Below are 12,463 nucleotides of genomic sequence, written 5' to 3' on the forward strand. Positions count from 1 at the left end.
TCCGAACATCCACAGCTACTTGCATGTAGCATCGAGCGTGTACACGTCATACGCACACAAGCATGCAGCGTTGACTCTTATTGTACTAAGGCTACCTTGTAGCAAAGCCCTACTCAACCCACCAACCCAAATAGTCAATTGTTTACTAATTCTCAAGTAGCCATGGCGCTAAGGAGTGCCACGGTGCAGCTCAGCCCGCAGTCCTGCGTGGCGAAGACGCTGCAGCAGGTTCCCCGTTCACGTTTGTGGCGGATTCATTCGGGAAAGAGAAGGCTGCTCGCGTTTGGGGGGCCCAGGAGCCTCGTCCTAGGAGAGAGGGGTTTTACTATGGCGCCTGTCGTGGCCGAATGGAACGCTCTGAAGTTTCCGGAGAGTTAGAGTTGTCGCTCCAAACTCAATAATAATTGATCAAAATCCTATTGGAAGTTTCTTACATAACTTCCTCCTTCCACTGTCCTCGTGTCGAGCGGGCCAAGCTTAACTAAACACTCTCTGCTACATTAGTTGTTCTTCACTGAGAATCATTGAAGAAAGGACTAACTGATTTGTCTGATCATGTACCTATTTATTGAAGAGTACAGTTACATTGCTATAAGCAGATGCAATGTTGTGCGTCTGTGAACACGACCATATGTGCAACTCTCTATGAAGGCTTGGAGGGTGTAGAGGGTGGAGCACGCACATAGCGTGTACTTCTTCAGCTTCCCATAGACCGCTCGCCATGAGTCGACACGGGCAGCTGGGATGGGCGTATATATGTCCTCCAACACACAGATAGTCGCACATAGCATATGGCGCTCACGCAAACAACACAGCGTCCTTGGGCCAATTGTAGTCTGCAATAAAATAGACATTTACATAGACATATCATTTCGTCAGTTCCTTGCTAATTAGTATGTAAATTTAACTACTGTAGGAGAAGCCGCGAAGGTGCATCCTGGCCCACAGGACGGTGCTCGTTCCGTCTCTCGTAGGTTTAGCGCCACTTTCGTTAGGGGCCCCAAGTAGGGTGCTCTGAGGGGGGCCCCGAAGGATATTCTTGTGCATACCCATGGAGCCTCACTTTAGTTAGAGTGTCCCACTGTAGGGGCCTCCGTTTTGGTTTGGGACAGCTCTGAGTCACATAGGACACTATTCCTGGAAACTCGTGGATTTGTAAAGCACCTAGTCCTCTAAGCTTCAGAAACCTCTCTTCGCAAGAAAAAATCGATGTCGAGAGGGCTTCTACACATACAGGAAAGCTGTTTCGCTGCAAAGGAAAGGTAGAGGGGCTCTCCGCTCGGAGGTGGCGGACTTACCATGGGATGACCTGCGAACCAGCAATGCATGGTCTACTTTCCCAATGGACGAACTAAGACTACACTTGAGTTGATCATCGAGATGATCTATGCTGAATAACAAGTATGCGTACGTGGCTATTGCCTCAATTGTTGTGCTAGTGCTATTCGTGGTGCATCCCCGCCGGGGCCTCCTGCCTTTCTCGGGGCCCCCAGGCCTGTTGCACCAGTGGAGAAACCAGCCGATCTGCAATCACTGGCCCCTTTTTCTGTCCCCTTCTTATGAAATATCGAAACTAATCGGAAATTGGTGCCTCTGGGCCTGTCTATGTACAGGCTGCACGAGCAGCATGAGCTGCAGCACCAGCGAGCGCTAGACGTTACGCCTAGGGCACGTTCCTCGTGGTTATGTCTTGGCCTCTTCTTTCTGTTGATTTTGATTATTAGCAGATTTTTGAAGGGCTAAGGCGGCTGCTTCGCTACGTTGCAGTCTGCAGTCGCAACAAGGCAAGAAGGTATGGAGGGGCCCGTAGGGGGCCCCTCTGAGGCAGCCTCTCCTGACATTGACGCGGAGTACCCAGGGGCTTCCCTGCTGCGTCTCGCTGTGTTCTTGTGGTTCGCCCTTTTCACGGTGACTGTCTTGATTCGCTATGCGCTTCTGGCCCAGCAGCAACACCTCCCTGGCACAATCTCTCCAGGGGGGCCTGCTGCGACTGCTGCTGTTGCTGTAGCGACAGTAACATCAGCCAAGGACGCCACTCGGATACAACTCTTCAAAATCCATGTAGTGCTCCTTCGCGCCGTTATTAGAGAAGTGCGTTGGTGGGACCTTCAAAGTGATACTTTATTCCGTGGAAACAGTGACAAGCAACAAAGTTAGAGGCACCAAGACCAAGAGCAAGTTCATGCGTGTGTGTGTGTGTGTCTGTGTGTCTATGGTTGTGTCTCTGTGTGCGTCTGTGTGTGGGTTGAATTAAGGTGATATGTAACTTTTTTGGAAAATGTTTGGTGACGACTCGCTGGGTTTTGTTCTGGGTGCTGTGGAAGGACAAGGACGGGCTTGAGGTGTACGTACACCGGGATCGCATATCCCTCAAAAGGGCTACGGTACTGCGAAGAAAGACCATTGTCTTCATTAGACATGGGTGAGGAATCGCTAAAGATGCCTGCAATCCTGAAATAGCTGCACTGGCCAGTGCTGCAGCTAGTGGTTGCTTCTCCAAAATCGCAGCGAACGCTGCTTTTGCGTCTTCTGCTACTCAGGGAGTCCATATGGAATTTGTGTTTTAACCGGGGTGTCTTGACACCAGAGTTTCCTCTTCGTTTGTTTCTCTTGGTGCTGTGCGAACTGCTGCTGCTGTGGGAGTTCGATTCGGTTCTGCTGGACTCCCCCCTTTCGTCTTTAGGGATTGAGCAAGCCCTTTCCATCCGTCAAGTCATTGCTTCTATCTTGCAGTCTGACTCGGCAGCAGCAGCAGAGGCAGCAGCAGCAGCAAATGCAGCGGCTGCTGCCGATACATACCCTGAAACGCCAGTAGCAGAGGAGCCGCTAAGGGGCCCCAAACACTTTGGAGCAGCCACTGCTATGCAGCATCAGCAGCAAGATGCAGAGTCAGCACGGGTTGCAGCACTTGCTAATGCTTTGCCAGACGTGCAGCAGCAAAGAGTTCTCCTTTTGACGTCGAATCTCAGGTGGCCCCCGCCTTCCTGCCTGCTTCATATATATATATATACATATATATATACGTTTACCTCGCTCCTGTCTGCGAGCTGCAGCTATTGCTGACAGCATCGAATGCAGCAGCAGATGCCTCCACAAAAATGCGGTGTGTGGATTTTCTTGTTCCAGGCGCGCCTCTTCGACGCTACTCCTGGCTGCCGGATCTGTGCTTGCTTGTGGGAAGTGTTCAGCACGCGTGTCTTCTTGCCTCCACGTAGGCTCACATCCTAGTTGCTCAGTTCCGTTTGTTTTGAGCTGAGCGCTTTGAGGCCTCTCCTGCACCGAATAGAGTGGCAGCATGTGCTGAAGAGTAGAGAGGACAGCGAGGTACAGGCGGCAACTGGCTCTTACTTAGCGGGCCTGGCTAAAAAAGTCATGCTTTTGCAAATGCCAATCTTTCTCCCTTTGCTTTTCAGGAAACAACTCGCAACCCTGACGGCTTTCCTCTGGCCCCGGCTCTTCGAGTGCCTTCTTTATCGCGATTGGAAATCGCGCTGATGGGCTGTGGGGGCCCCATGGGAGGCTTTCCACGTGCATCAGGGGCCCCCCCACCCCGCACTGCACCCACGCTAGCAGCAGGAGGCGCTGCTGTTTCATCGGCAGCTGCTTCAGGTGTGGGCTGCGTAGACCCCGGAGGGAACAGGGGGCCCCCCAGTAGCAGCAGCAGACTGTGGAAGCGTCTGCTGCAGTTTGCAGAAGAGGCGATGGGAGTGCAGGAGGAAACAGTCATTGCTGTGGGGCACAGCAGGTGGATCCGTGAATTCTTTAGGGCCTTTTCGCTGGTACGACGCCGTCGATGGAGGTCGACAGAGACACTCCCATGGGATGTGAAGCACACACAGCACCCTCAGTCCGCACGGTTTCTATTCGAAAAGATGCTCTTAAAAGCGTGTTGTTTGGCCAGCTCTTCCTCTTGGAGGCGTTTTTCAGTTGCACGCTAGGACTTGCCACATTTCACTGTACCAATGCGCATGGCTTCCTTTCTTTCTCTCGGGGTCTCTTCTGGGAACGCGTGCGAAGTGCGACATTAACGCCCCATTTAGCCGTGTCCTCTAAGGGAAAGTTTGCGTAGCACTCCACATTTTCACACGACTTAGCTTCTGCCAATCGCCCTTCTTTTATTGCGGCTCTTTTTTTCTGCTTCTGGTTGCTGCACAGCCGGAGGCAGATTTGCCCGCTTCCCGTCGGAAGCTCTCGAATTGCGGCGTACTGTCCCTCAGACTTGCTCAAATACAGGTGACCTTCAGCTCCACTTGACACCCTCTCCCATGCATACTAGACCTCTTTTCATGAATGCTCTTTCTGCCCATGCCTCTGAGGCGGTTACTAGGATCTGCCACCATTCACTGCTCAACGGATAATAATGCAGGGGATGTAGGTGTACTTAGCTCTATTGTACTGCTCCGTACCAACACCATGTCAGGCCTCCGAGTTTCAGCCCGGTGCTATGCCGTTTCTATGTTTTGACGCTCTCCATGTTTGTGAATGTGACTTTTCATGCAACCCTAGCTTATCGGACAACACGCATGCATGCGCCCCTTGCCCCGACTGACTCTAGAACCGTTTCACGCAGTTCGTGTACCCTTGTGCGTCTGCATGCATTATGTGGGTGATAGGATAATCATTCGCTGGTTTTCAAATGTTTGCCGGTGGTTTTTTCAGCATGAAGAAACAGGCTCAGTGGATTACTGCATTGAGACGGAATCTGTGAGACTCTTGCATGGCAGTTTCTTGTAGAAGCTCACAAATGCTAATCTAGCCCTTGCCAATTGCAGCGCGTGCTGCAGCAGCATGGATGTTGATAGCAGTGCTGTGGGCTGCACAAAACATAAAGTGATTGCATCCTCAGATCCCTTGCGGGAACGGAGGACACCGCAGTCCGGGTGGATTTTATATTTTACCCCGAAAGGAGCTTCCGGCGCTCTAAAGACACGAAACTGTCTGCTGTTTCAATTGAAGTTTTCGGTGCGGCTGCCGGGGATCTTGCTGCTGCCAGGAGAGCCGCGTGCACGCTCGGTGAAGTGTCTGCCGCAATTGTAGCAGTACCTCTTGAGCTGCGTCGGCCTGTTGCTGGTGCTGCTGTTGGGTGCAACGAGGCTCCCCTGCAGCAGCACAAATCCCAAACGCTGCGGCAGCTTGTTGCAGTGTCTCCTCGAGCAGTTGCAGCTGCTGCCGCCGCACCTGAGGGGCCGCATGCGCCATCTGCTGCAGCAGGGGGGCGCGCTGGAGCGCTTGCAGAAGCTGCAGCAACAAAGAGAGCTCCCCCGCTGCTGCGTCTGCTGTTTTAGTAGACGTGAAAGTGTGCTCTTCATGCTCGCCTTCAGTCAGTTCCCCATCTCCGCAGTGGCCTTCTGCGACTGCGGGTACTGCCGCGCAGTCCGCAGTGACACACAACAGCAGCACGAAAGCCTTAGGCTTTAGGCCTGCCACAACGCTAGGGGCAGCGCATGCGGTTGCCCAACGTATTCGGAGCTGCCGCAGTAGCCAGTGCTGCTTTTGTAGCTGCTGCTGCTGTCGTTCCAAGAGCAGCGGGGTAAGAGATCGAAGTGCCTGCAGGGAAGAGGCAAGGGAGTGCTGCGGGAGGCTGCAGGGTCCTTTCGCTAGCAGCTGATGTAGCAAACGGGCGCAAAGCAAAAGCCGCTGCTGCTGCACGGCTGCGCCGAAAGACGCGCAGTTTACTGTGGAGAAGTACCGCAGCGTCGTACAGAGCTGGTCCCCTCGCATGTCCCCGGCAGCGGCAGCGGCTGCTGCATGCGGTAGCAGAGCTCTTGCAACTAATGCTGCTTCTGCAGCTGTCAAAAAGGCGGGGGGCTGTCCTGCTGCTGCTTCTGCTCCTGCAGTTGGAGAGGCTGCATCTTCAGGGGGAGTCCGAGAACCTTCATCGGAGTGCTTGCTCTCGTGTTCCCGCTGATATTGCTGCTGCAGGCGGAGGTATGATGAAACAAAGAAAGCAGTGTCAGAAACAGCCTGAGCACGCAGGAAGGCGGGCTGGGGTCGCTTACAATTCTGCTGTAACGGGGTACTGACATCAGCGGGGGGTCCAGCATCAGCAGCAGCAAGCGCAGCAAACAGAATCACCCTAGCAGCCGGAAGGTCTAAGTGTTCTACAGCCGCAAGGGCCTTGCCGGCTGCAGCAAATTGTTCGGCCCGGTGCAAGACTTCGCGCTGCTGCATTTGTTCTTCCTCCAGTTTTTTTTGTTCCTGCTGCATGTGTTCTTCCTCCGGATTTTTTTGTTCCTGATGCATGTGTTCTTTCTCCAGTGTTTTTTGTTCCTGCTGCACTTGCTCTTCATCTGAATCCAGGATGAGCTGTGTCAAGCGATATGTGAGGTGGATGTACACCGCAGAAGTCCGATGACCCAGTGCAGCAAGGGACACGAGAATAGCGGAGACTTCTCGCAGCGTTGCAGCTGTTGCTTTCCACTGTACCTCTGTTGCCGTCCTGTCCACCAATTCGTTCGCTGCTGGCGCTGCAGCAGCAGCAACTCCGTTGCGGCGAGCCAGCAACAGAGCATGCAGCAGCACCGACAAATCGGCAGCCAGAAAGCTCCTCAAACAGCGAGCGCTAAAGCGGGTTACAGCAGCGGCAAAAAGTAACTCGATGAGCTGTAGCGTCGTCTTTTGCTGGAGTTGCAGCAAATCCTCTGAGTTTCCTGGTTGTTCCTGCTGACACTCTCCGTCCCGCGGAGGCTTCTGCTGTTGGATTGGGTAAGCGTGGGCAGCAAGGAGAAGGCAGTGGGTTGCAGTGGCTGCTGTTAGTGCGGGCAAGAAATAAATGGAATCTACCAGACAAGCTCGCAGCCGTCTACTTGATGCAGTCCTGCTGCTGCTCTCCAGGTGCATCTGACCCTGCAGCTGCTGCACTGCAGTCCGAAACTCCCTGAGCAATTTGGTACCGTAATGCATGCTCGGCAAGCTTTCCTGTTGAAGCTGCATTGGTTTCTCCTGTAGGACGTGCAGCAGCTTTTGCTGCGCTTCCGTCAGGGGGTGCTGCAGCAGCAACAGACGGGCGAGCCACTGTCGCTGCAACGACTCCCGTGATGCCTCCATGAGCTTTCCCTTCCACCTTACGTCCTCCCGGTCTAAACGGCCGCTATTGCTACCTTTGCAAGCAGCCACCTTTCTGCTGGATTCCCTTGCAAGGGCCCTACCCCGCGCAGCCCGCTGGTTACAGGGAGGGAAGAGGATACGACACGTTGTTGTTGCTCTCGTTGTTGTTGCGTTGGTTGTTGCTCTGGCTGCTTCTAGAAGGTCCCCTAGGCTGTCAGCCGGTCGGTCCGGGGGAATGGTCGTGGTGTTGCTGCTGGGGGCCTTCCTGCCCGAGCCACTGCAAGTACTACTCCAGAGCCTCCGTGCTGTACGTACAAAGTGGCTGCGCCACAAGGCCGGTGGCATCATGGCCGCTGCTGCCTTTATGTGGGCGGTCCACATGCATGCCTTATTCCCCCCCCGCCCTTGCCGCAGCTGCAGCACCAACGGCAACCATTGCTGCTGTTGGATGCTGGTTGAAGCGCCAGTTCTCACAGCTGGAAGGAGCGCGTCCGTCGCAGCAGTCAAAAGCAATCAGACCATAATGCTCGGCGCAGGAATTCCATAGAAGCCGCTTAATTTGGTGGTGCTCCGCCACGGGTGCCCTGGAGGGCCCCCATCGTGGGAGCCGTGGGCCCTTCAAGGGCCTCCGCTCGGCCTGAGTGAGGAGCACTGCGTGCAGAATGCAGCAGAAAGCTGTGATTTCTCCCACCTGCATGAATAATTTATGTTCTTAAATCCTAGATGCGTAGTAGCACGTGTGTGTCGACGCGAGAGCAGCAGTCAGGGGGAGTTGCATGTGTGGTGAGCAGAGTAGTCTAGCATGCCTGTTACCCTTGCTGAACCAAGCGCCTGCGCCTCTGGCGCCAGTTAGTGGTCCGTATATACATTTTTCCGTGGGGTTCCATACTTCGCACGTAAGGCAGCTGCTAGCATCGCTGGCACAGCCAAGGCACGAGCAGCAGGGCAGCAAGCCTACACCGAGCAGCGACTCCAGCAACAAGAGAAGCCACAACGCAGTGTGGTGCTAGTGAAGAAATGGAAGCGCCAGAGGCTGCTTCTGGTGACCAAGCTGTCCTTACTTCCAGCGGCGAATCCGCGGCAACCGGGCCCTTGAGTCGGTGGGGCCCCGATGTGTATGTACACCCCGAGGCACACATAAATGGAAATGTACGTCTTGGTGCGGGATGCTGTGTCTGTGCCGCCGCAAAGATACAGGGGGGCGACGGAGGTATAGAATTCGGCAGGTACACGGTTGTGCGCGAACTGGCCACTATCTCCAACGCGTAAGCAAAAGGCCTCCTCGCTATGCAGTATCCCTTTTGCAGCGTTTTCTGATCTGCACGTGATTCTTCTCGTCATTGCTGACCGTCCCACCCTCCGCCTCCTCAGCCTTTCGAAGGCTCCTGCGCGTTGAGCCATCAGGGTATCTCCTTCTGGCCCTTCGACTTCCCCCTGTGTTCTTGTTGAAGGCTTCCCACCCCAATGACTGTCGGCAGTTTCTGCCTCTTTGAAGAGGCATCCGGTAAGTCGACTGTGCTTCCACTGTAGCCTCTTCGACTTCCGCCTATCGCCACGGGCGCTTGTCGTGCGTCGAGCCTGACACTGGCCGGCTTTCACCACGGATACAGCAAGGGCTGCTACTGCCGCTAAAGTATGTGCCTGTCCATTCAGCTGTATACAACGTGTGCTCCATCAGAGACTTCGCGAGAGTCGGCACCAGAGGTAGAGAGAAGGACTTAAAAATGCCATACAGAGCCCTCCCTTCGTTAGCCCCCATGTTGAGCAGCGCATGGTATATATTTGAGGCCATTGACGTTCTCCCCTTTTGGTTTGTGGTTTTACTTTCCCTGCATTGCAGCACATGTCTCAGGCTGCGACTGCCTTGGAGAGGGCAGCCGTATTGCCGCAAATTGTGAAGTGACCTCGGGAAGCCCCTCTGTGGGGCCCCAAGAAGTCGTTTATGGTCCATCCAAGAGGGCATATGACTCTAATGCTATAAGTGTGAGGTCCATGCCTTACTCCATGTGCCGTCCAACGCCGCTAGCAAGCTCTGTTCTGCATTGTTTGTAGGCCTTCGAAGCCTTCTGCATTTGCTCCTCCTACAGGGCCGAAGGGGGGCCTTCCGTGTTAGATGTGCCTTTAGAGTACCTTAAGGACGTCCATCGTCTAGGGTCTGAAGGTTCCTACAGCACGGAACTGGTTCAGATGCATCTGGGTGGTAGCTTTTTAGCGTGTGGAAATAGAAAGGCCTAGCATGCACAGTACTTGCTACCTCCCTCTACCTCTGGTGTTTGTGTGCGTCCCCCCTGTCTGTCTCCTCTTGCAGAAACAAGCCCAATTACTTGCCTATGATATTGCCGCACTGAAACGGCAATTGAAGCCTTTCGCGGATTACGAGTCTCATTCACACTAAGGACCCTATCGTGTGGGCCGTATCCTCCGCTTGCGTTTTTTTGTATAAGGCCCATTGTCGTAACAGAGTCCTTGAAACGTTCCAAGATTCTCTTCTTAGGTCTTAGGAGAGACTCATAGGGTTTCTGCTGGCTCTTTCACCCCCCCTGTATATGAAAGCTACAGCCAACTGAAGAGATAGCAAAGTTTCGTTATGCTTGGGCATGTGCGATTGCAGAAGTCGCCTAGCAGACCCCGAAACATTTGGGAGTGGGTTTGGAGGAGTATACTGCTGCTTCGTTGTTACTCACTAGGGGTACTGCGAGGTACCGCTGGCGCGAAGGGGGGCCCTCAAAGCCAATAAGCTCTAATCACCTTTGCTGTAGCAGTGTGACCAGTGCAGTTGACAGATCCATGTAGAAGGAAGGAGGATGAAGGAATGCCCGTTTTCCTTCATACGCTGGTGAATGGAATGACACACACTGGGGAAAGAAAAGGGGGGAAGAGTAGGTGAGGGAGATGGCGGCCAGGGGCGGGGGCCTCAGCGACCCAAGGTCCAGTAAAGGCCTTTTCCTCAGATTTCCATGCAGTGCCATAGAGAAAAGAATGTATTTTTGGTAGAGGTCTGAGGCTCTGTGGGTGTTCATCTACCCGCGAGATAGTCAGGTGTAGAGACCTACTCTGGCAGCTTGGATGTCCCCTGGACTGGTACTGTAGGCTGTCTTTGATCGTCTCTAGTGAGCTTTTTTTCTCATTTTACAGTAATGCATTCTTTTTTTATCGTTATTCACGCAAACTAAGTATCAGAAGGCTAAATGCTGGGCCCCTCAAGAGGGGGCCCTCTCCAGTGGTTTCCCGTGGTCTGAAGCCCCAGGCTCGTGCTTACAAGAGACCCCCGCCCACAAACGATTCCGCTGCTCCTACCGAAATCTTCCTTCAAAGAGGTGTTCCGTGGCTTGAGGCTCTCCAAGCCTTAAGGTCGCTTATGCTAGCAACTTTTGACAAGACCAATTGCCTGCACTGCCTTGCTGTGTGGTCATCGAAGGACATTTTCATAGGCCTCAGGGATCCAGAAAAGCCTCTCTTGGGGCTTTGAGAGCCACCAACACCTCAAAACGCCCTAGTTAAAAGGGAGCTTTAACGGAATGAAGCACTACGTTTGATGAAACGGGCTCAAAAGGTGGCAGCAACACTCCTGTCGACAGCGAAAGAGTAGTACTAGAGACAGGGCGACATCTTCATTGACTTTCAAAAACAGAGAGACTGCCTGTCTGCCTTTCTCTGAACTCTGGAAGGGAGCCCGAAGGTGTCATTTGTGCCTTTCTAAAGTCGAACAGGATGCAGGCCTTTGGGGGCCCCTACTTTCTTGACGAGGAGCTCCCACCAGTTTCGCCTGTTTGCGTCTTCCACGGAGGACAGTAGGCCTCCTTTGGATGTGTATAAGAACTGTCTCCCTCTCTCTCTCCCTACCTGTGTGGTTGTGGCTCGCTGCACTCTTGTCTTGTAACGGATGCCTCCCTCTCGTTTACCTTACACTTTGGGGGTTCTGAACATGAACAGTTGCACGAGTGCCCCCAGTGCAGTGAATCCTAAGCTGCTTTTCAAATGAGGCTCTGCTCTTGGTGTCACCCAAGCGTCCTGATATTTTCGAGACTCTGGTCTCTTGCGCTTTCCTACATGTGTGGTTTTCTGTGTTCCCTGCCTTCTCCGAGAGGCATTTTGACTTTCCTCCTCCGGGGGTCTCTTCACGGTTGCGAGAATGCCGCTTCAGCTGCCTCCCTCAGTCTTCACCTACTCTCGGTTGCTCCGATTATGCTTGGATCTGGCGGTTGTTCTTGCTCTCGTGGGTTCCATGATGTATGTCGCCCTGGATAGCAATACATGGGACTACGCGCCGGTTCGAATTATCCCCACAATCATCGGCTGGAGCCTCTTCGCACTCAGCTTGCTCCTCAGCGACAAGCTCTACCAGCTGTACAAAGAGTGGCTTCAGGGATGGCCTTCGTAAGCGCAAGATGACCTCGTAATCAATCACCAGCAAGTTCTGTTTGGGTTGGTGGCTTGGCACCGCGCTCATAGAAAAAAATTCATTCAGCCCTTAAAGCGCTGGTGTTTTTGCCCCGTTAAAGATGTTCCACGGGTATTCTCCTTGGACTTGCTGACGACGCTGAGGCTGGTGCCGCTGCGGCTGGCTGCTTAGGGGGCTAGGAACGCGTGGCGGCTCAATGTGCTGATACTGCGATTGTAGGCTAAACAGCTGGCAGACACTTTCCACCGAGTGTCGGTGGTGCCGGTCCTTCCGGAAGTGTGGAACGGAATCAATGGACTTCAAGCATCTCAACGCCAGCGAGACATACTTGGCCAGTCAGTTCCATCGATTTATGGTTAGGGGGGTTTACATGTTGGAGATTGGGGCCGGGGAAGTGGGGTTCAAGCGCTTACGGGCTGCCGTGCAATGCTATGCGAACGAGGCGTTTGGAGGGGAGCGCTCTGCGTTTAAGAAATGAAGGCGACGACAAACGCGGGAACAGATTGAATGCATTTCTAGCCCACATGCCTTCAGTATCCATCGTTGCCCAAAATGAATAGGGCATTTCGAAGGCTGCTGGTTTTTCTGGTCCGCAGGAGTGGTGAGATGGGTGATGCTGCTGCATGCCAACCTGAAGAATGGTATCCATCGCGTCTGTTCAAGGCCCTCTTTTAGGGCTGCTGCTGTTCTCTGGGCCATTGGCTTTTCCGTCACCTGGTGCAGTACCTTAGCGGATTGGAGAAGAGACAGCAACGAGGAGGTCTGGCTTCGCTGGCGTCGATGTGTGCATGCAGTATCAGAATGGCTTTGTATTCGGGTCTGGCTTCTTGCTGCAGCCATACGGCTTCAGCGGTCATAGGCATCCATGTATTGCTATCATGCCTTCCATAATCTGGGTGTTTCGGTGTCTCTGCACACCTGTCATTGCGTCGTAGTGTACTTTGAGTTTCTCCTTATGCAGTCGTGCCTTGATAATACAGGTGTCCATATAGGTATTCATGTAGCTGAATCCTT

General features: G+C 53.5%; 2 protein-coding genes across 2 annotated transcripts; one reads left to right on the top strand and one right to left on the bottom strand.

Moving 5' to 3' along the window:
- Positions 1-1,794: 1,794 nt before the first annotated feature.
- LOC34618398 lies at positions 1,795-4,734 on the top strand. Its single transcript, XM_026335449.1, has 7 exons — positions 1,795-2,091; positions 2,256-2,422; positions 2,541-2,969; positions 3,127-3,193; positions 3,414-3,779; positions 4,156-4,233; positions 4,660-4,734. The coding sequence occupies exons 1-7, from the start codon at positions 1,795-1,797 to the stop codon at positions 4,732-4,734; spliced, it is 1,479 nt and encodes a 492-aa protein (XP_026191234.1).
- A 186-nt stretch (positions 4,735-4,920) lies between these two features.
- LOC113146856 lies at positions 4,921-6,903 on the bottom strand. Its single transcript, XM_026335450.1, has 3 exons — positions 6,280-6,903; positions 5,507-6,216; positions 4,921-5,431 (listed from the first exon to the last, which is right to left on the bottom strand). The coding sequence occupies exons 1-3, from the start codon at positions 6,901-6,903 to the stop codon at positions 4,921-4,923; spliced, it is 1,845 nt and encodes a 614-aa protein (XP_026191235.1).
- Between the last annotated feature and the right edge of the window lie 5,560 nt (positions 6,904-12,463).

The sequence above is a fragment of the Cyclospora cayetanensis genome, unplaced genomic scaffold (genome assembly GCF_002999335.1).
Source record: "Cyclospora cayetanensis isolate NF1_C8 unplaced genomic scaffold, CcayRef3 CcayRef3_contig_7, whole genome shotgun sequence".
Taxonomy (NCBI): Eukaryota; Apicomplexa; class Conoidasida; order Eucoccidiorida; family Eimeriidae; genus Cyclospora; species Cyclospora cayetanensis.

Excerpts from the sequence above, each read along its gene's own strand:
- LOC34618398 (XM_026335449.1), top strand. The coding sequence starts at position 1,795 with ATGGAGGGGCCCGTAGGGGGCCCCTCTGAGGCAGCCTCTCCTGACATT. Across the intron at positions 2,092-2,255 it reads TTCGCGCCGTTATTAGAGAA|GTGATATGTAACTTTTTTGG; the intron begins GTGCGTTGGTGG and ends GGTTGAATTAAG. Across the intron at positions 4,234-4,659 it reads TCAGACTTGCTCAAATACAG|CATGAAGAAACAGGCTCAGT; the intron begins GTGACCTTCAGC and ends TGGTTTTTTCAG.
- LOC113146856 (XM_026335450.1), bottom strand. The coding sequence starts at position 6,903 with ATGCATTACGGTACCAAATTGCTCAGGGAGTTTCGGACTGCAGTGCAG. Across the intron at positions 6,217-6,279 it reads TGGATTCAGATGAAGAGCAA|GAAGAACACATGCAGCAGGA; the intron begins GTGCAGCAGGAA and ends AAAAATCCGGAG. Across the intron at positions 5,432-5,506 it reads CTGCTCTTGGAACGACAGCA|CGTTGTGGCAGGCCTAAAGC; the intron begins GCAGCAGCTACA and ends CGCTGCCCCTAG.